The sequence below is a fragment of the Tripterygium wilfordii genome, chromosome 6, assembly GCF_013401445.1.
Source record: "Tripterygium wilfordii isolate XIE 37 chromosome 6, ASM1340144v1, whole genome shotgun sequence".
Taxonomy (NCBI): domain Eukaryota; kingdom Viridiplantae; phylum Streptophyta; class Magnoliopsida; order Celastrales; family Celastraceae; genus Tripterygium; species Tripterygium wilfordii.
The window spans coordinates 9,874,849-9,896,593 of NC_052237.1; the positions used below are offsets into that span (position 1 = coordinate 9,874,849).

Below are 21,745 nucleotides of genomic sequence, written 5' to 3' on the forward strand. Positions count from 1 at the left end.
GGTAGGGTTTCAACAGGGGAGAAAGAAAGGAATTTCATGGTAACAGAGGAAAAAGAGAATTTTCGTATTTTGAGCTTGGTGTAATGATCTCCTTATATAGGAGGGCATGCAACCAAATGGTCAAAAAATCAGTGAGCCTATCACAGATTTTTCAGGCCAGTAAAGTGCAACCACCAGCCCATACCTTGCAACAGACTTGACCAAGTCATGAGAGTGGGCTGGCTACAAAACTGGTTATGACATTGAAAAAGTCTCATGTCCATATTCAATGTATCTGGGTTAATGGGCCTCTCTTTTATGAGCTTGCAACAGAGTGTAAAAATATAAGAAATGGTTGGGTCAAGTAAGCCCAAGCCCAAGTTCGAGTATGGGTTTGGCCCACACGCACGCTCGCCTCGCCACACCCGACCGGCGGGCGCATGCCCGTGTGTGTTTTAGTCCAAGCTCATAATGTGGAGCCTCTCACTCTTAGACTAGAATTTTGGTAGGGTTTCAACAGGGGAGAAAGAAAGGAATTTCATGGCAACAGAGGAAAAAGAGAATTTTCGTATTTTGAGCTTGGTGTAATGATCTCCTTATATAGGAGGGCATGCAACCAAATGGCCAAAAAATCAGTGAGACTATCACAGATTTTTCAGGCCAGTAAAGTGCAACCACCAGCCCATACCTTGCAACAGACTTGACCAAGTCATGAGAGTGGGCTGGCTACAAAACTGGTTATGACATTGAAAAAGTCTCATGTCCATATTCAATGTATCTGGGTTAATGGGCCTCTCTTTTATGAGCTTGCAACAGAGTGTAAAAATATAAGAAATGGTTGGGTCAAGTAAGCCCAAGCCCAAGTTCGAGTATGGGTTTGGCCCACACGCACGCTCGCCTCGCCACACCCGACCGGCGGGCGCATGCCCGTGTGTGTTTTAGTCCAAGCTCATAATGTGGAGCCTCTCACTCCTACAAAAGCTTGGGTGCCATTGGGCCCAAAGTCTTACTACAACACTTGAGTTTATAAACTACATATCCACATGATATTTTTCCAATGTGGGATTTCCATACACACACTTATTGCACTTTGTTCACCATGCTCATCATGGTCACTTTGGAGTCTTTTTACATTCAACCAAGAAATGATTTGGTCACACTAAGTGCTCCAATTTATTGTCCTTATAACAAGGATCAATTGCCCATAAATTTCATTCAATAATTATTATTGAGCTTTCAATTAATAATGGTCAAACTATAGTTGACCAACATTTTCCAACAATCCCCCACATTGAATGTGAACAAACGACTATACTGACATGGGAATACATCTTAGAGTGCAGTAGAATCAATACTGCATCGAGATAGGTAGCTTTTGGCTTTGAACCTTCCCTAGTGAAAATCCATCGGACTTACTTAACTAGTCAGTGGACTGACTCCTTGAACTTTCAGTTGTTTGTGTAAGCCTAGTCAACAGACCTCACACAGCACTGATCCAATTCACAATTGATTCTCGGTTGTGTTCATTATTTCGGCCATGAACTTCTTGGGTTCAGTGAGTGTTTTAGAAAATATTGCCTTAAAAATATTTTCATAGAGCCGGCCATACTCTTCACTCACATAGGTGATTTCCTATCAGAAGTATCCTCTAATACTTCACTTGTTTATCACAAGATATATGAATTATTAAAAGCATAGCTTAACCTTATACACACATTCTAACAACACTTTGTGTGTCTTGGGAATGGGTTGGAGTAAAACTCCGTACTGCTCACACTTAAGTTACACCCAACTTGTGTTGTCCTATTGAACCTAGTCCCTGGGATCTTCAATCGCTAGGTTAGGTTTCCATCAAGGTAACTCATTGAATCAAGGCTTTCAAGCCCATTCCCCTCGATGCGCAGTCTATTTGCTCTCTACTCAACCCCTTGGTAAACGAATCCGCTAAATTCTCTTTAGACTTCACAAAGTCTATGGAAATTATCCCATTTGAGAGCAATTGCCTAATGGTATTATGTCTATGATGAATATGTCTAGACTTATCGTTATATATCATATTCTGTGCCCTTGCAATTGCAGCTTGATTATCACAGTGAATGCAAATTGCAGGCATGAGTTTCGGCCATACTGGAATATCCTCTAAAAAGTGACGAAGCCACTCTGCTTCTTCACCAGCTTTATCCAAAGCGATGAACTCCGATTCCATCGTTGATCGTGCTGTGCACGTCTGTTATGAAATTGTGAATTAACATAAACAACCTAGACATACACATCATTATGGTTATCATAGATTGTGAAATTTCATAATCTCTACAAACAAAACTCCAAAAATATTAACATGAGAGCGTAACTGAATCCATGAAGACGAGACTTGATACTTCAATACTCAGTGTCTCCATTATTTCCCTTTAAGCTTCTTTGAATTTGATGATAACTTAGAGTTCAAGAGAGGGTAAAGAGAGGATCGAGAGCTTGTTGCTGTCTTTCTTTGTTTACCGCGAGTCCATTGTTCCATCAAAACAAGAGATCTCTCTCTATATTGATCTATCTTAGATCAATAGAAAGTTGGCACATTATTTATTTATTAAACCAACAAATGAAATGACATGTGTGCCACACATGTGTTGTTACTAGGAGATGGGAGGGATTGAACACATGATCGCTGAATTATATGTTTGGGTGGAGGTGTTAGATATGGGAATTTAGGGTTTGTCGAATTCGAGAATAGTGAACATCAACTTAAACTGCTGAAGTTGAGAGAATCCTATGAGTGGTTAGAGAGAGAGAGAGAGAGAATGGGATGAAAAGATTTTAGTGTGAGAAAGGATTGTAGTGTGAGAAGATGACCGTTGGGAAAGTGAATTTGAAGTTTCAATTTATTCCTGGCCCACAAGTGTCAAGTTTCAAGCCGGGTCCAAACTTGAGCTGGGTTTCATATAATTTTATGAACCCAAGGTGTTGGGCTGGGCCTGGATCCAATACCTTCGGCCTATTTCCTTGTCCAAGTCTAGCCCGAGCATTTTTCTATTAAGAATTTACTTAAAATATCTGTGTAATGTTGTGGATAATGTCACATGAAATGAGTGTTCAAGAAGGCTCTATTGACCTCTACAATTTTAGTGAATTATCAATTCCAATTGTACAACATATCTAATGCACTCCTAAAATACTTTCTACGTTTACCCAGGTATATATATCATGGTGAAAAAATCAACGTACCAATGAAATCGATGATAATGCGTCCGAATTCGACCCACCATGATTAAAGATGGTATGAAAATTGTTAAGACTTCTAGCCCACATCGGTTAGATATAAGTCACCAATGTGATTTATAAATAAAATTTTAATTTTTTTAACTAAAAGAATCTTTTTAAAGACAAAACTGTGCGGGAATTAGGTATTAGTCAGTCTTGTAGACTTTTTAGAAGTCAGTTCCAAATAGATTTTGTCTCTTGTGATGCAGGTAGAGCATAGTTTTTAAACTCGACCCGTGCATCGAACCGTCAAGGCGGAAGGTTCAAGGTTTTCAAGGTTCGACCGTTACGATGAAGATTGAACTGAATGTTTTTAATAAATAATAAATAATATATTTAGATATATAATATATAATATATAATATATAGTTTACAGTATATAATATATTTTATATACAATATACACTTGACTCTTTTTATGTGTGTACCAAGTAATAACTAATAAACTAATAAACCAATGAGAGGTAGCTCAGTTGACAATCGATTGGGTTAGATATATTTGTGTCCAATGTTCGATTCCAATGATAAGCAAATTTCTGAACGGTATTTAATAAAAAAACACTAATAAACTAATAAACTAATAATAGATATTAAGATATAAGTATATAATATTACAATATATAATATATTATATGTATAATATAAACTTATACTTTTCTCTCATGAAGGTAAAATTACATACGAAAGCACTACATGTCCATAATTTATGCATCCATAATGTGTCCATAACTAGGTGAAATGGGGAAAATGTGGGGACCATAACTAAGTGGCATGAGGAAAAGTGTGGAGACCATTTAGAGTTAGCATGCCACATAGATTATGGATAATTATGGACACATATTATTTTGGAATTACATATTAGGGCTTATAAATTATTAACATTAAAAAAATGTTTTATGGTTTTAAGGTAATTTTGCAATCAAACGGTTTTTCATCAAAACCGTCGGGTCATGGGTTCTATGGTTTGACAAGTTAATTCGCGGTTCACCACGTAAACGGTCTTTTGTAGAAAATAAACCGTGAGATCATCGGTTCACAGATTTTGCGATTGAACTGACGGACCGGTCTGGATTTAAAAACTATGACCTAGAGTCGATAAGAATCATTTTATTCTAGAGTGGAGATATTATTAAAAAAGAAACGAGCAAGACGTTGTCCTTTGAAACAAGGTGTGGAGATATATTATTATTAGTTTTGAGTGGCTGGAAATGACTCTACGTCCACAGTAATTTGAGTGGATGGAAAAAGGAAAGGACAATGCATTTGTGATCCATCAACCTTCATCGTAGATCTCGACGACAAGATTTAGAATTCAGAGAGCAGTCAGTATCTGGGCCCCCCATTTCACTGGACATCCATTGGCAATTGACTAATCAGTTTATGATAAGGATCTCAATAACGGATATTACAGTATCTCAATTGTGCGTATATGATTTTATGTGTATTATATGATCGATACATGTGAAACTCACGAATTCAAGATATAATTTTTGGGACGTTTATCATTTTCGTTCACTAAAACACTAGCAACTAGCAAGTCATATCATATCAGTCATCAAAGATTGCACGTGATCCATCTATGGGGAACTATTTGCACATCACAGAAAACAAAAAAACAAAAGACAAAAAAGAAAGAGAAGATTATCAAACTAGGGTTTTGTCGTTATTTATTTATTTTCTTTTAGAATCGAATCTAAAACATTGGGTAGTCTGATCATTGTTATGCGGAAATAGCTCAAGTTGTTCACCATCATCAAATAATTAATGTGAAAAATTGAGCATTTTTTAGTTGTAATAACCCACAAAAAACCACAATAGTTATAAGTGTCTTTTTTGAGGAGGATTTTGTTGTGTCTGTAAATCCCATATATATTATTTCGCATAATGTGAAGAGCTTCATGTTGACGGACAACGTGGTGGGAAGATTGGCTGGTATGAACAGGAAGATTGGCTGGTATGAACAGGCTTAAGGTTGATAAGTTGGTTAGGTGGATTCCCCCGGATGATGCATGGTTGGGTGAAAGTTAATATTGATAGTGTTTTTCGGGCTAACCTAAACTGTGCTTCCAACGGAGTTGTTATTCGTGATAGTGTCGGAAATTGGTTAGTTGATTTCACTATGAATATAGGGTTGTGTTTTGTGCCTTGCGTCGAGTTATGATGGGTGTTTTGATGGGTTTAAGCCAGGTTTGGGGGATTTGGGTTATAGGAGGGTTGTTGTTGAGGTGGACTCTAAGTTGGTGTCAAACATGCTCAATAGTCATCAGGTTTCAGTGAATGCTTTATTTCACTTAGTGGGTTGCATCCAGGAGCTTCTTCACAGGTTTGATTGGCGTGTAGTTGTCTGACATGTCTATCGCGAGGCGAATCAATGTGCTTATAACATGGCTTCTCTCACTTTCAGTTTATCTAGGAGTACCCATTATTATATGTTTCCTCCAGCTTCTTGTATTCCTTTCATGAGGGCTAATTATGTTTTTTTTTCTTTTTGATAAATCAGAATTTATTAGAAAGAATAGAAATTACATAGGACAAACCCATTATTATATGTTTCCTCCAGCTTCTTGTATTCCTTTCATGAGGGCTAATTATGTTTTTTTTTCTTTTTGATAAATCAGAATTTATTAGAAAGAATAGAAATTACATAGGACAACGACTCATCTCCTTTTACAACCACCAATAACCTTAACAAAAAAAGCACTAACACTGGAGAAAAGAAAGACACAACAGAAGGGAAAGATTCAAGGACATTAGAGAAGCCATGACACCATCAAATCTTGTCTATCAACCCCTTTCTTGGCTAAGAAATCTGCCACACCATTTGTCTCTCTCCAAATATGGACAAAATTCACTGCAGCAAAGACCATAGTGAGATTAGTAATTGCATTACAATCCTGATCCATAGACCATGGCTTGGAGGAACCCTTCTTGAGCCAGGAGACAGAATTGCGAGAATCAGATTCCACAATGAGTTTCACCCCATTACTTGAGCCACGAGCTACTGAGATCTCAAGGGCTTTCCTGCGCGATCTCAACCCTAAACCCGGAGCCCCTGGTTTGAGGGCAATGAAGCGGGAGGTCTTTCCCACGGTGTTTCCCTCCAAGTGAGGGCTAATTATGTAACCCTAAACTGATTCATGAATAAAGTTTTTTCTCCTTTGGATTAAAAAAAAGTAATGGGAATACTAGCACAAATTCAATAAATAGGAAAGGCAGAATGGTTGATATAATTTAATTCATAGAAAGCCAAGTTAAGTACATGCATGCTGCTCGATATAAATAATGAAAATATTCTCACATCCGCGATTTAGTGGATATGGTTGTAGAAGAAGCTTGTGTTTCTGTGGCATGCCATTCTTAAGGGAATAGGAGGGTCTGAGAAAGCTCCGGTCGAGATTTGATCAAAAACAAACTTGTTAGTTGCATCTGTGTAGTGTACGCCATCCCAAATTACCCGAACATCAGGTCGCTCGCACGAATCAACAGATATTTGGGTGCCATTAATTGTTATCGTGTCTCCGCAAAAAACACCGACAGTAAAATTGTACTTGCCTCCGTGGCCACAACATGCTACAAGTGGCAGCTCGAATCCTACAATTAATCCACAATGTAAAGTGTTTTTTCATTAAATTCAAACTTAAGGTTGTATAAAGCTTGAGCAGCATGAGTTACTTATACCGTATCTTTCTGGTTGTTTAAAGAGAGAGTACTTGACGGAGTAGATGTCAACGTATGTGAATGCAGCCTCTGGAAAATCCTGCCTTAGTTGCAGTACAACTTCTCTCAACATGTAGTTAAAATACTGAGCTACTTCGTTATAAAGTTTTACGCAACCAGCATCATCCTTCTTGCCCGAGGGAAAGATCTCCAAACTGTAAGCTAAGCAACCTAATGGTCCTGTGTTATGAATCCAAAACGATCTACCTCCTAAATTGTATGCATTCTGCAACATTGGAACCATCAATGATTATGCTCATAGTTAGATACTATAAGATTCTACTTGATGAACTAGAAACTTATTTTTGAAGAATTACCTTAACATTTGTAACAAAGTCATTGATGATATTAGGAATAGAAGCGTTAACCTCTTGTACTGAAAAGTTAGCCAGTAATGGTCGGAAAAGATCATTCATGCCGATGTCAAACGTATACAAGGCATTTGAAAAATATTCTTGTTTCGGCACTAGAGCTGCAAATATTCTACCTACAATACGGACAGAGAATCTCGTTTCAATACCATTGCAGTTGAGAAGGAAGGTAAATAACTACCGTGCACAAGACTTTCGTTGTGAGCAGCGATAGGCAGGATGTAATGAAATATGTGGTGAAACTGTTTTGAGAAATTGGACATGTGACTTCTATATTGCACACTAGCAATTTGATCGCTGGACTATATGTTCGCTTGTAGAGCTTCATATATAAATTATTATTTTTTTATAAAAAAGGGAACAATAGTAACAAATAAGCCGCCGTTTTGATTCATCATTCATGTTATTGAAATAATACATACCTTTTTCTTTGATTATTTGCGATCTGAGCTTGAATTGTCTGAATTGGTCGTACTGTATATTAAGATAGAAGTTGAATCCTCCCAGCTTCAGTAGTCCTCCATTGATGGCGGCTCCTCCCGTGGCAAAATTTGCACCATGGGAGAAGTTAGCCTCCAAAGAATCAAGATATCCGTGCAGAAATGGCAGGCCAAAACTTTGAGCTTATCATCACACCGAAAAAAAAAGAAAAGAAAATCAAACAAGTAGTGCAAAAGTATGCATATGAATGTATCTATATTTCTATGTATTAAGTTATATGATAAAAAAGTGAACACACATATATATACCAATGAAATCGATGATGTGTCGACCATCGGATCCCCTCCCCGCAGGCATGTGAAAATACGTGTTTCCAAAGGGAGGAGGGACCGTGATTAGGGAAGTTGCAGATAGACCACCGGTGTCCGAATTGGAGTCACCGAAGTTAAATATGGCTGGGAAGTTGCAACCTTCCAAAGAGCAGGTGGGATTTGAATTGGAGTCACCGAAGTTAAATATGTCCGGCAAGTCGCAACTTTCTAAAGAGAAGATGGGATTCAAGGTGCAAATTAAACTAAGGAAGAGGAAGATGTTCATGAAAGGGAGATCCATTGTCGAACTATGAAAACAAAGGTGAAATGAACAGAGAAGTTGCAGAGAAAATGCAGTGATGAAGAACTCTGTTGTATATATAAACTTAACTCTACAGCCTAGTACAGACTAAGATATACACCAACTCTAACTAGGTTAACCAAGAAGAATAAACAAATAAAGAATCGTACAACATTGACAGAGACTATAAGAAAAGGGCGCACAAAAGACCCACCCAAAGTAAACCTAGAAGAGAACCAAATTAAACGAAATTACGGCACCGTTTTGTTGCTTAACAACCTATCCGGAAACTGGAAATAGATGAACTATCTAAGCTTTCTTACGGCCGGCCAAGCAAAGTCAAGGAAGTTCAATATCTGCATTTTATAATGAGAATCCCACAAGATCCGGCTATTCATTAGTACAGGCACATGATGTTTGTACTCTTTTTCTTTTTTTTTTTTCTTTCTTTCTTTCTTTCTTTCTTGTCAGAGTAATTTGTGAAAGTAATTAAAAATGGTAGATGCAGAGCTTTCAAATAGATTAACTATCCAAGTTCTCTTACGTACGGCTAGCCAAGCAAAGTCATGCAAGTCAATATCAAAGCGACTAGACGGGCATCAAATTTTATAAAAAAAGAGAACTCCAATGGTTGGCGATGAAGATGCCTCTACTCGCTACAAGACACAAGTGATGGTTGTTAAAAGTACTTAAGAACAGATTTAAGCCACTGTTTACGGTGTTATTGTTTTGTTTTCTTAGTTCTGAAACTTTAAATATAACTATTATTATTATTATTATTATTATTATTAAATTCTGTTTAATTTCCATTGACTACTTTTGTTTTAGGCACAGGTACATGATGTTTGTACTGGTGTTTGTTTTTTCTTTCTTACTTTCTTCTTGTCAGAGTAATTAAAAGTGTTTCACGTTCCCTATGTTATTTTCATTTCTATAGTTTTTTATGCAATCAGAATCAAGAGTTTTTTTATCGGAAGCACTATATATCCGTAATTTTGATATCCATAATTATCCATAATCTAGATGACATGAGAAGTGTGGGGGATCATTTTGTATTAAATGGTTCCCCACATTTCTCCTCATGCCACCTAAATTATAGACACTAAAATTATGGACAAATATCATTTTGGTTTTTTCATAGGCGAGATCTTTTTTTTCTCATAATATATCAACAATGGTTCATATTTTAAAAAAAAACTTTCACACCGATTCAAAATATAATTTTTTTTTTTTCAAAATACGTCAAGTATTTTGAGATATAAATTATTTTGAAATTTCATTGAAGGAAAAAAAATCATAACTGATGATTTCATGCATGAAGAAAATCTGGGAGAAGAAGAAATAAGGATGCACGATTTATTTACCACACCCTGCATAGCGCTTGATACATTAATTTTATTCATAAAATGCCATTTTAAGTACATGCATGCGCGATTTATATTATAAAAATATTCTCAGATCGGCAATTTAGTGCATATGGTCGTTGAAGAAGCTTGTGTTTCTGTGGCATGCCATTCTCAAGGGAGTGGGAGGGTATGAGAAAGCTCCAGTTGAGATTTGATCAAAAACAAACTTGTTAGCTGCATCTGTATAGTGTGCGTCATCCCAATCTACCCGAACATCAGGGCGCTCACACATACCAACAAATATTTGGATGTCATTAATTGTTATTGTGTCTCCGCAGAAAGCTCCAACAGTAAAATTGTACGTCCCTTCATAGCCACAACATATTACGAGTGGATGCTCAAATCCTACAATCCAGAAATATAAATTGTTTTTCATTGAATTCCAACTTAAGGTTGATTACGTACTCTTTCATTATATATATATATATATATAAAACTTGAGTATTATGTGTTGCTTATATATACCGTATCTTTCTGGTTGTTCAAAGAGAGAGTACTTGACAGAGTAGACATCAACATATGTGAATGGAGCCTCCTGAAAATCTTGTCTTAGTTGCAATACTGCTTCTCTCAACATGTAATTAAAATACTGAGCCACTTGGTTGTAAGGTTTTATGTAACCAGCATCGTCCCTCTCACCCGAGGGAAAGATCGCCAAACTGTAAGCTAAGCAACCTAATGGTCCTGTGTTGTGAATCCAAAACGATCTAATCCTAACTTGTATGTATTCTGCAACATAGGAACTATCAATGATTCAACTCATGATTAGATACTAAAATTCCACTTTACGACCTTAAAACTCAGTTTCAAAGTTACCTTCACATTAGTAACAAAGTCATTGATGATATTAGGAACAGAAGTGTTAACTTCTTGTATAGAGAGGTTAGCCAGAAATGGTCCAACAAGATCATTCTAGCCGATGTCAAATGTATACAAGGCATTTGAAAAATATCCCTTTTTCGACATTAGAGTTGCAAATATTCCACCTTCAAATCCAGAGAATATCATTTTAGTACCATTGCATTTAAAGCTTCTTAAACAGTTCCCATGCACAAGACTCCTGTAGTTGGTGGGGACAAATGGGATGCACGCAAATATATTGATTTTTGATGTAATAGAGATGATGCACAATATTAATTTTTGACGTAATTATGAGTGTGGTACAAGTGGGTCTTATATGTTGAAGCCAATATGGAGGTCACCAATGTTCCCTTCCTCCATGTTCTTAACAAAATTGCATTGTTGTGTACACTTTTGTATCCATGCCCCGTCAAAACCTCATCTATACCGCATTAAATTGACACCATTACAAGTGCTCTAAGAACCAAACCTAGTTACTTTAGTATCAAAAGTGGCGTCATAAAGTGGTGTCCTATTTAGGGAAAAAAAAAACAGCAAGCAAGGACTCATGTCGTGAAGGGGCGGAACCACCTTACTGGCCGCCCCTCCCTTAAAAAAAAAAAATAGTAATAATTTAATAACAAATTATGTATTCATATGAATTAGATTAAGTGAGTCACTCAATAAATGTCCCCTTGACTCAATAATTGAGCTAGAAATGTAAACAACAATAACAACAGACAATCCACCATCAACCTTCCAAACAAAACTCCAACAATATTAATGTGAGAAAAGCGTACCTGAATCCATGAAGACGAGACTTGATACTTCAATACTCAGTTTCTCCATTCTTTACTTTTAAACTTGATTGAACTTGATGATAACTTGAGTTCATGAGAGGGTGAAGAGAGGATCGAGAGCTTGCTGCTGTCTTTCTTAGTTTACTTTGAGTCCCTTGTTCCATCAAAACAAGAGATATCTACATACTGATCTATCTTATATGCCAATAGGAAGTTGACACACAAAATGACATGTGTGATTTATCTATCTTAGATAATAGAAAGTTGGCACATTATTTCTTTATCAAACCAACAAATGACATGTGTGTCACACGTGTTGTTGCTAGGAACAGCTTACATGGGAGGGAATGAACTCATGACCGTTGATCTATATGTTTGGGTGGAGGTGTTAGATATGGGAATTTAGGGTTTGTCGAATTCGAGAATAGTGAACATCCACTTAAACTGCTGAAGTTGAGAGAATCCTAAGAGTGGTTAGAGAGAGAGAGTGAATGAGATGAAAAGACCGTTGAAGAAGGATTTTAGTGTGAGAAGAAGACCGTTGAAAAAGTTAGTTTGAAGTTTCAATTTATTCCTGGCCCACAAGTGTCAAGTATCAAGCCGGGGCCAAACTTGAGCCGGGTTTCATAAAATTTTATAAACCCAAGGTGTCGGGCTGGGCTGGATCCAATACCTTCGGCCTATTTCCTTGTCCAAGTCTAGCCCGACCATTTTTCTCTTAAGAATTTACTTAAAATATCTATGTGCTGTTGTGGATAATGTCACATGAAATGAGTGTTGAAGCAGCTCTATTGACCTCCACAATTTTAGTGAATTATCAATTCCAATTTGAGTGGCTGGAAATGACTCTACTTCCACAGTAATTTGATTGGATGGACAAAGGAAAGGACAATGCATATTATGCATTCGTGATCCATGAACCATCATCATAACTCATGAATTCAATAATGATATGATAGGGATCCCAACAAAAGATATTCTAGTTATTCCAATTGTATGTATAAAATTTTATGTGTATTATGTGTGGTACTTGTGAAACTCATGAATTCACTTGAATCTTGTGTGTCAATTTAGAAACTGTATAACTTTTGAGATCTTTATCATTTTCGTTGACTAATACACTAGTAACTAGCAAGTCATATCATATCAGTCATCAAAGATTGAACGTGGTACAGAGTTTCTTTACCCATTTAGCACTCTAGCTATAATTAAATACATTATTGGATGTCATTAGTCAACTTTGATGGCTGCCAACCTTCAACCTTGATGGCTGCCAACTTTGAATGTGTTCATTAGTCATTAGTCAACTTTGATGGTTGCCAATCTTCAACCTTGATGGCTGCCAACTTTGAATGTGTTCATTAGTCATTAATTGTGTTCACATATCATTAGTCAGTAACATAGCTAGAAGTGCGGAGATGCATATGATCTTGTTACTATATATACTAGGGTTGTAATTCCATAAATGTTAAGAATACAAAAACACTTATTCTTCCATATCTTCCTTTTCTTCATGGTATCAGAGGAGGTCTTTTTTATTCTTCGTTTTGTTTTCTAAATGGCCGAAATCACTCCAATCATGTCCGACTCAGGCAGTCCCTCGGCCTCTCTACCTTCAAATACTTTTGATGTTCATACAAACCAACGATTATGTTCGGTTTTGTTGAATGAGTTCAATTATCTTCCTTGGTCAAGATCTGTGCAGTTAGCTCTTGGTGGAAGATCAAAGCTTGAGTTTATTGACAAAAGTACTGTTGTTCCTGATGTCAATTCTTCTCAGTATAAATCTTGGATTGCCCAAGATAAGATGGTGCAGACATGGCTACTTAATTCTATGGAATTACATGTTGCTGAAATTTTCAGTTATTATGAATCTTCTGCAGATTTATGGGATGCTGTTAAAGAGATGTATGGAAATCAAAATAACGCGGCACGAGTTTTTCAACTCAAAAGAGACATTGCATGTCTTCAACAGGAAGGTAAACCATTTATTCAATTTCTTGGTAGCATGAAAAGTATGTGGAATGAGTTGTCTGTTTATCGTCCACATACTACTGATTCTGCTGTCTTGCTAAAACGGGCTGAAGAGGATAAAATATTTCAGCTTTTGGCTAATCTTGCTCCTGATTACGAAGATCTTCGTAGTCATATACTTATGAATTCTGAGCTTCCTTCTCTAGGGAGTGTTTGTGCTACTATTCAACGGGAAGAAGTCCGAAGAAAGGTCATGAATTGTAACCTCAAAACTGAGGTATCTGAAGCCCGAGCATATATGTTCAATCATAAACGATCTGAAGAAAGAAGTTACAAGGGAAAGAGACCTGAGTTGAAGTGCAATCATTGTCATAATCTTGGTCATACAGTGGACCGATGTTGGGTACTTCATCCTGAATTGAAGCCTAAGTTTCCGAGAGAGAAAATGCCTCAGAAACGGACTCAACCTTCGGGATATAAGGCTAATCATGTTACAACCATGGCTGGAGATGGATTGTCAAGGTTCTCCTCAAGTCCAATAACTCTTATTAATGAGTTTGCTTCTTATCTTCAAGCAAAGCAAGGTGAATCTGATAACAATGGGAAGTCAGCTGCCTTACTTGGTCAATTTGCTGGATTTCTATCTGAAGATAAAAATGGTGCAACTGATGACACATCAGGTATTTTGAAAGCTTTCTCAATTGCGCTGAATTTAAGTAATGTGCATGATTTTTGGGTCATAGATTCAGGTGCCACTGATCACATCACAAATAATCCTACAAATCTGTTTGAGTTTAAGTTCTTATCTCCACCTTCCCAAATATGTGTTGCTAATGGTAATACTGTATCTGTTGTTGGACAGGGAAAGGTAAACTTACTTTCTAAGCACATTGCATCACCAGCTTTGTGTGTTCCTTCTTTTCCTTTTCAACTTCTTTCGGTTGGCAAACTCGTAACTCAACTAAATTGTTGTGCTATTTTCTCTCCTCACAATGTTGTATTCCAGGATTTGGTCACCAAGAAGACGATTGGTGAGGGATTTTTTTTTCAAGGCTTATATTATCTTCTCAAAGATTTTCACAAGGGATTTCATGTAAATGCCTGTTTAGCTTCCAAACACAAATTATGGCATCAACGTCTAGCACATCCCTCTGAGTCAATTTTGGCAAAGATTTTTCCAAATATTAATAAAAATTCAGTTGATTGTGACATTTGTCACTTGTCAAAATCTACACGATTATCATTTCCTTCTTCTAATTCTCGTTCAAATAAATTATTTGAATTGGTACATTCGGATGTCTGGGGTCCTGTTCTTGAGTCCTTTGATGGTTACAAATATTTTGTCACCTTTGTTGATGACTTTTCTAGATTCACCTGGTTGTATCTCTTGAGATCAAAAAGTGAGGTTGCTAGTGTTTTTCAAGATTTTCATAGTCTGATCAACACTCAATTCTCTTCTAAAATTAAGATTCTTCGATCAGATAATGGCACAGAATATATGTCTCATATCATGACACAATACTTGAGCATGCATGGCATCATTCATCAAACTAGCTGTGTTGGTACTCCACAACAAAATGGTATTGCTGAAAGAAAAAATCGCGACTTGCTTGAGAAAACAAGATCTCTAATGTTTCAAATGAATGTTCCCAAACAATTTTGGTCCCAAGGTGTACTCACCGCTACTTATCTCATAAATCGCTTGCCTAGTAGAATTTTGAATTTCACTTCTCCATCTGAGTTGTTGACAGGAAAGCAGCCGAATTTATCTCATCTTAAAATCTTTGGGTGTACTTGTTATGTGCATATTCAAGCAATTCACCGTGACAAGTTAGATCCAAGGGCAGCCAAGTGTGTTTTCTTGGGATATTCATCTACAAAGAAGGGATACAAGTGTTATGATCCCATCTCTAAAAAGCTCATTGTAACAAGGGATGTTAGGTTCGACGAAAACACTCCATATTATTCTCAGTCTCGTGGCAGTTCAAGTCAGGGGGAGTCAACTTTAATTCCACTACCAACTCTGGATATGTCTCATGATTGGTTATCTATTGTTCCACGGGTGGATTTTGTTGATCCACATGCAACATCTGACAGTGAACAAATATCCACTCCAACACCAGTCGTAGTAACTCCCACTGAGTCGGTTCTAGAGACTAATGTGGAAACTAATATGCAAAATTCTGATCTGTCTATTCGACGTAATCCTACTCGTGACCGACGACCACCATCAAAGCTTCAGGACTATGTGTCATACTCGGTAAGACACCCAGTCACTAATGTTCTTGGCTATCATAAACTGTCCTCTTCTCATGCAGCCTATCTTAGCAACATCCTTGACAAAACTGAACCTCAAAGCTTTTCTGAAGCTAATCAAAAAGAGGTTTGGCAAAAGGCAATGCAAGAGGAGCTTCAGGCTCTAGCTGATAATCATACTTGGAGTATTGTTCAACTTCCAAAGAATAAGAAAGCTGTCGGCAGTCGTTGGGTATACAAAACCAAATTCAAATCCGATGGTTCTATTGAAAGGCATAAGGCAAGATTGGTTGCACAAGGCTTTACCCAAACTTATGGAGTCGACTACACGGAGACTTTTGCACCGGTGGCAAAAATGACAACTGTTCGTACTTTGCTATCGATTGCTATAAATCATGGCTGGTCTTTATCTCAAATGGACGTGAAAAACGCATTCTTACATGGCAATCTCCTCGAGGAAGTTTATATGAAACTACCGCCGGGTCACCCTCAAAGCAGTAATCGACAATTGGTTTGTAAGCTTCATAAATCCATCTATGGATTGAAACAGTCACCCCGTGCCTGGTATGCCAAGTTGAGTATGGTACTTGAGGAACTTGAGTTCAAAAGGAGTAACGCTGATCACTCTTTGTTTGTTCTCATCAAGAATGGGGTACGATTAGTAGTTTTAATTTATGTCGATGACCTTATTATTACTGGTGATAATATTGCAGCCATCTCCAATATTAAAAAAGTTCTTCATCAAAAGTTTGCCATTAAAGATCTTGGGGTCCTTAAATATTTTTTGGGAATCGAAATGGCTACATCTCACAAAGGTCTTGTTTTGAATCAAAGAAAGTATGTGTTAGATTTGTTGTGTGAAGTTGACATGCTCGATTGCAAGCCTGCAAATACACCGTTGGACAGTAAACTAAACTTGGCTGTAGATGGTGAATCTCTTCGGTCGCCTCAAATTTATCAAAGGTTGGTAGGTAAGCTTATTTACCTCACCATTACTCGACCCGATATTAGTCATGCAGTCAGTATTGTGAGTCAATTTATGCACTCTCCAACCATTGTTCATATGGGAATTGTTAAACGAATTCTTAGATATTTGAAGGGGTCTATTGGTCGTGGTCTACTTATGAAGAACAATGGTCATACACAAATAATCGGCTACACCGACGCTGATTGGGCCGGCAACTCTCTTGATCGTAAATCCACTACTGGCTATTGTATATTTGTTGGTGGCAATCTTGTTTCGTGGAAGAGTAAAAAACAGCTCGTGGTTGCTCGTTCTAGCGCTGAAGCCGAATATCGTGCAATGGCTTCCACTGCTTCTGAACTTATCTGGCTAAAGGCATTGTTGGTCGATCTTGGTTTTCTTCATCCTCAACCAATGACTCTCTGCTGCGATAATCAAGCCGCCATGCATATTGCCTCCAATCCAGTATTTCATGAGAGAACCAAACATATTGAAGTCGATTGTCATTACGTCCGCGAAAAAGTTCAGTCTCAGTTAATTTCTACCAAATATACTCGAAGTCAAGACCAACTTGCGGACATGTTCACTAAGGCTCTTTCTTCAGCTCAATTTCATTGGTTACTTTCCAAGCTTGGATCAATCAATATCCTTGCTCCAGCTTGAGGGGGAGTATTGGATGTCATTAGTCAACTTTGATGGCTGCCAACCTTCAACTTTGATGGCTGCCAACTTTGAATGTGTTCATTAGTCATTAGTCAACTTTGATGGTTGCCAATCTTCAACCTTGATGGCTGCCAACTTTGAATGTGTTCATTAGTATTGGATGTCATTAGTCAACTTTGATGGCTGCCAACCTTCAACCTTGATGGCTGCCAACTTTGAATGTGTTCATTAGTCATTAGTCAACTTTGATGGTTGCCAATCTTCAACCTTGATGGCTGCCAACTTTGAATGTGTTCATTAGTCATTAATTGTGTTCACATATCATTAGTCAGTAACATAGCTAGAAGTGCGGAGATGCATATGATCTTGTTACTATATATACTAGGGTTGTAATTCCATAAATGTTAAGAATACAAAAACACTTATTCTTCCATATCTTCCTTTTCTTCATACATATATAACACTTGTTGCGCATAATTTTTTTTTTTTTTTTACCAAAATAGCACTCAACGTCAGTGTCATTGGCGTGACTAGTGCTGTGATTTTACAGTCACACCAATGTCATTGGCGTTATAATTTTTTACACAATCACATCATTGTCGATGACGTGATAACTGTAAAAATGCCAATCACACCAATATCGGTGACGTGATAAGTGTAAAAATGCTAGTCATGCCAATGATGATGACATTATTATTATAAAAATGCTAATTACGTCATTGTTGGTGACGTGATTAATATTTCACCTTCAGAGATTCATTTTCAAAGAAACCCATTTTCGGAATAGAAGAAATTTAGCGTTTGTGACGCCGTCGAGATGGAATTGATTCTGCCACACCTTTGTGACACCGTTGGATCTGGGCTGGAGCTCACTAGATTTGATTTGCCCTGACTCCTCTCCTCCTCCCTCTCAATTCTCCCTTCCAACCAGGATCGCCTCCCGCCTCCGATTTAGCGATTTCCAGGTTCACCTTTCTAAAGACTGCACAAGGCTTCGTTGTTGGCTCGACCGAATTTCCTGTTAGTTAGACAGAACTCAAAGCTATTTGGAACAGGCATCGGTGGCAATGGAAAGCGTCCAAATCGACATCTGTGAAGCAGCGTAATCGCGCCGTTACAAATGGCGTGATTGGACAAGATTTGTAGTGACGCCATTAACAGTGGAATCAATACCCTTTTTGATTAGTAACACCATTCAAAGTGACAAGATTGAGCAAAATTTCAATCACACCAATCTCAATGGCGCGATTGAAAGACAGTGTTATATAATTACACCAAGATTGCTATATTGGTTAAAAAAATCTCCGTGGTCCATCTGTCTGGGTCCTACTTGCACATCAAAACCACAAAACTAAAAAGAAATGTAAGAAAATCAAACTAGGGTACATATCACGTAACACGTTTTGTTGTTATTTATTTATTTTCTCGCAGAATCGAATCTGAAATATTGGGTAGTCTGATGATTGTTGTGCGGAAACAAGTCAAGTTGTTCACCATCATAAAATAATTACTGTGAAAAATTGAGCATTTTTAGTTGTAATAACCCACAAAAAAACCACAATAGTCATAAAGAGCTCCACTAAAGTAATGGGAATACTAGCACAAATTCAATAATAGGAAAGGCAGAATGGTTGATATAATTTCATTCATAGAAAGACAAGTTAAATATTTACATGCATGCTGCTTGATATAAATAATGAAAATATTCTCGGCAAGCCAAGTTTAATGCATATGGTCGTAGAAGAAGCTTGTGTTTCTGTGGCATGCCATTCTCAAGGGAATGGGAGGGTCTGAGAAAGCTCCGGTCGAGATTTGATCAAAAACAAACTTGTTAGCTGCATCAGTGTAGTGTCCGCCATCCCAAATTACCCGAACATCAGGGCGCTCGCACGAACCGACAAATATTTGGGTGTCATTAACTGTTATCGTGTCTCCGCAATAGACACCAACAGTAACATTGTATGTGCCTCCGTACCCACAACATACTACAAGTGGATGCTCAAATCCTACAATCCGGCCAGAATGTTGAATAAAAACTTAAGGTTGTATTTTCATCAACTATTAATAATATATATAACAGATAAGTGTGTCGCTTATACCATATCTCTCTGGTTCTTCGAAGAGAGAGTACTTGACAGAGTAGATGTCAACATATGTGAATGCAGCCTCTGGAAAATCCTCCCTTAGTTGCAATACAACTTCTCTCAACATGTAGTTAAAATACTGAGCTACTTCGTTGTAAGGTTTTATGCAACCAGCATTATCCCTCTCGCCCGAGGGAAACATCTCCAAAATGTAAGCTAGGCAACCTATAGGTCCTGCGTTATGAATCCAAAACGATCTACCTCCTAACTTATATATATCCTGCAAAATTGAAACTACCACTAATTCAGCTCATGATCTGATAGTAAAATTCCACTTTATGAACTTGACACTCAATTTCAAAGAATTACCTCCACATTTGTAACAAAGTCATTGATGATATTAGGGACAGAAGCGTTAACTTCTTGTACAGAAAAGTTGAACAGAAATGGTCCAAGAAGATCATTATGGCCGATGTCAAAAGTATACAAGGCATTTGAAAAATACTCTTGTTTCGGCATTAGATCTGCAAATATTCCACCTACAAATACAAAGAATCTCGTTTCAGTACCATTGCAGTTGAGAATGAAGGTAAATAACTACCATGTATAAGACTTCCGTAGTAGGTAGCGACAGACAAGATGTAACAAAATATGTGGAGAGATTGTTTCGAGAAATTGAGCATGTAACGTTTATGTTGCACCTTTGCAATTCGCTCGCTCGCTGGACTATATGTTCGCTTGTAGCTTCATAAATAATTTTTTTTTTTAAACAGGGGACAATAGCTACAAATAAGCCATAGTTTTGATTCATAACAATATATACCTTTTTCTCTAATTATTTGCGATCTGAGTTTTAATTGTCTGAATTGGTCGTACTGTATTTTAAGATAGAAGTTGAATCCTCCCAGCTTCAGTGGTCCTCCATTGATGATGGCCCCTCCCGTGGCAAAATTTGCACCATGGGAGAAGTTAGCCTCCAAAGAATCAAGAAATCCGTGCAGAAATGGCAGGCCAAAACTTTGTGCTTATCATCACATCAAAAAAAAAGAAAGAAAAATGAAAATCAAACCATTAATGCTTAAAGTATGCATGAATGTATCTATATTTCTCTGTATTAAGTTAAATCAAACCATTAGTGCTTAAAGTATGCATGAATGTATCTATATTTCTCTGTATTAAGTTATATGATAAAAAAGTGAACACACACATATATATACCAATGAAATCGATGATGTGTCGACCATCGGATCCCCTCCCCGCAGGCATGTGAAAGTATGTCTCTCCATTGGGAGTAGGGAGAGTGATTAGGGAAGTTGCAGCTAGGCTACCAGTGTCCGAATTGGAGTCCCCGAAGTTAAATATGGCTGGGAAGTTGCAACTTTCCAAAGAACAGGTGGGATTTGAATTGGAGTCACCGAAGTTAATTATGTCCGGGAAGTTGCAACTTTCCAAAGAGAAGATGGGATTCAAGGTGCAAGTTAAACAAAGGAAGAGCACACAGAGGAAGATGTTCATGAAAGGGAGCTCCATCGTCGACCTATCCGGAAACTGGAAACTCAACATGTAGTGTTTAGGTTTTGTTATTGAGTATTTGTCCAAGTGAAATGCGAAGTATCGTTTATGCAAGAATAAAGAGGACACAGTCCTTCACTAAGCCTCCCATATCTAAAAAGTTAGGCAGATCCATTTCACATTTTCTCCTGAACGATATGAGATTTAGAATACTAATCTCATTGCCACTCGATATATCGCTCAGCACAATAAACTTGATTGTGCACAAGTTTGTGACCGGACCGCTCGAGCAACTCGAGCGGGAGTGTTCACAATAATTGAGATGTGGGCTTATTCTTCTATTGAAAACACTTCTTTTTTTTTTTTTTGGTTGTCGCGTGGCTGGAAATGACAATGGATAGTTAGATACAACATCACCTCGTACGTCCACAGTATTTTAGTGGATGGCAAAAGGAAATGACAGCATGCGTGATTCATCATCTCTCTCGGTGACAAGTTGGAGAATTCAGAGCATTCAATATCTGGCCCCGCCCCCATTGTCATAGCTTTTGGGTAATTCACTAGCAAGCGACATCACATCAAAGGTTACATCTAATAACAACCACATGGTGTATTTTTTTTGGGACGACAAACTATAATGAGAAATGTGTTTTCTCGGCGTGGTTTTGTATTTTGATGATGTGATTGGACCAACAAAATATATTGATACAATTATGTAAATTTGTTAACTTGATTTTTGATGTAATAAAGATGGAGTCCAGTATTAATATTTTGCATAGTTGTGAGTGTGGTACAAATGGACCCCATATGTTGGAGTGAACATGGAGGTCGCCAATGTTCCCTTCCCCCATGTTGTTCCCAATAAAATTGC

The 21,745-nt window shown here is 37.5% G+C and overlaps 2 protein-coding genes and 1 pseudogene across 3 annotated transcripts; all 3 read right to left on the reverse strand.

Annotated features, from left to right (window-relative positions):
• Positions 1-6,408: 6,408 nt before the first annotated feature.
• Positions 6,409-8,572, reverse strand: LOC120000893 (esterase-like). Its single transcript, XM_038849060.1, has 5 exons — positions 8,072-8,572; positions 7,745-7,945; positions 7,269-7,438; positions 6,913-7,177; positions 6,409-6,825 (listed from the first exon to the last, which is right to left on the reverse strand). Exons 1-5 carry the CDS (start codon positions 8,373-8,375, stop codon positions 6,542-6,544), a joined length of 1,224 nt encoding a protein of 407 aa, XP_038704988.1. The 5' UTR covers positions 8,376-8,572; the 3' UTR covers positions 6,409-6,541.
• A 1,238-nt stretch (positions 8,573-9,810) lies between these two features.
• On the reverse strand, positions 9,811-10,789 carry LOC120000717 (annotated as a pseudogene).
• An 8,100-nt stretch (positions 10,790-18,889) lies between these two features.
• On the reverse strand, positions 18,890-21,222 carry LOC120000956 (esterase-like). 2 transcript variants are annotated; one of them, XM_038849137.1, is made up of 5 exons: positions 20,580-21,222; positions 20,186-20,386; positions 19,732-19,901; positions 19,378-19,642; positions 18,890-19,284 (listed from the first exon to the last, which is right to left on the reverse strand). In XM_038849137.1, the coding sequence occupies exons 1-5, from the start codon at positions 20,923-20,925 to the stop codon at positions 19,001-19,003; spliced, it is 1,266 nt and encodes a 421-aa protein (XP_038705065.1). In that variant the 5' UTR covers positions 20,926-21,222; the 3' UTR covers positions 18,890-19,000. The 2 variants fall into 2 exon arrangements, with proteins under 2 accessions (XP_038705065.1, XP_038705066.1); XM_038849138.1 differs by lacking the exon at positions 20,186-20,386.
• Positions 21,223-21,745: the final 523 nt, after the last annotated feature.

Excerpts from the sequence above, each read along its gene's own strand:
- LOC120000893 (XM_038849060.1), bottom strand. The coding sequence starts at position 8,375 with ATGGATCTCCCTTTCATGAACATCTTCCTCTTCCTTAGTTTAATTTGC. Across the intron at positions 7,946-8,071 it reads ACACATCATCGATTTCATTG|CTCAAAGTTTTGGCCTGCCA; the intron begins GTATATATATGT and ends TGTGATGATAAG. Across the intron at positions 7,439-7,744 it reads GCAAATAATCAAAGAAAAAG|GTAGAATATTTGCAGCTCTA; the intron begins GTATGTATTATT and ends TCCGTATTGTAG.
- LOC120000956 (XM_038849137.1), bottom strand. The coding sequence starts at position 20,925 with ATGTTGAGTTTCCAGTTTCCGGATAGGTCGACGATGGAGCTCCCTTTC. Across the intron at positions 19,902-20,185 it reads GCAAATAATTAGAGAAAAAG|GTGGAATATTTGCAGATCTA; the intron begins GTATATATTGTT and ends TTGTATTTGTAG. Across the intron at positions 19,285-19,377 it reads CGAAGAACCAGAGAGATATG|GATTTGAGCATCCACTTGTA; the intron begins GTATAAGCGACA and ends GCCGGATTGTAG.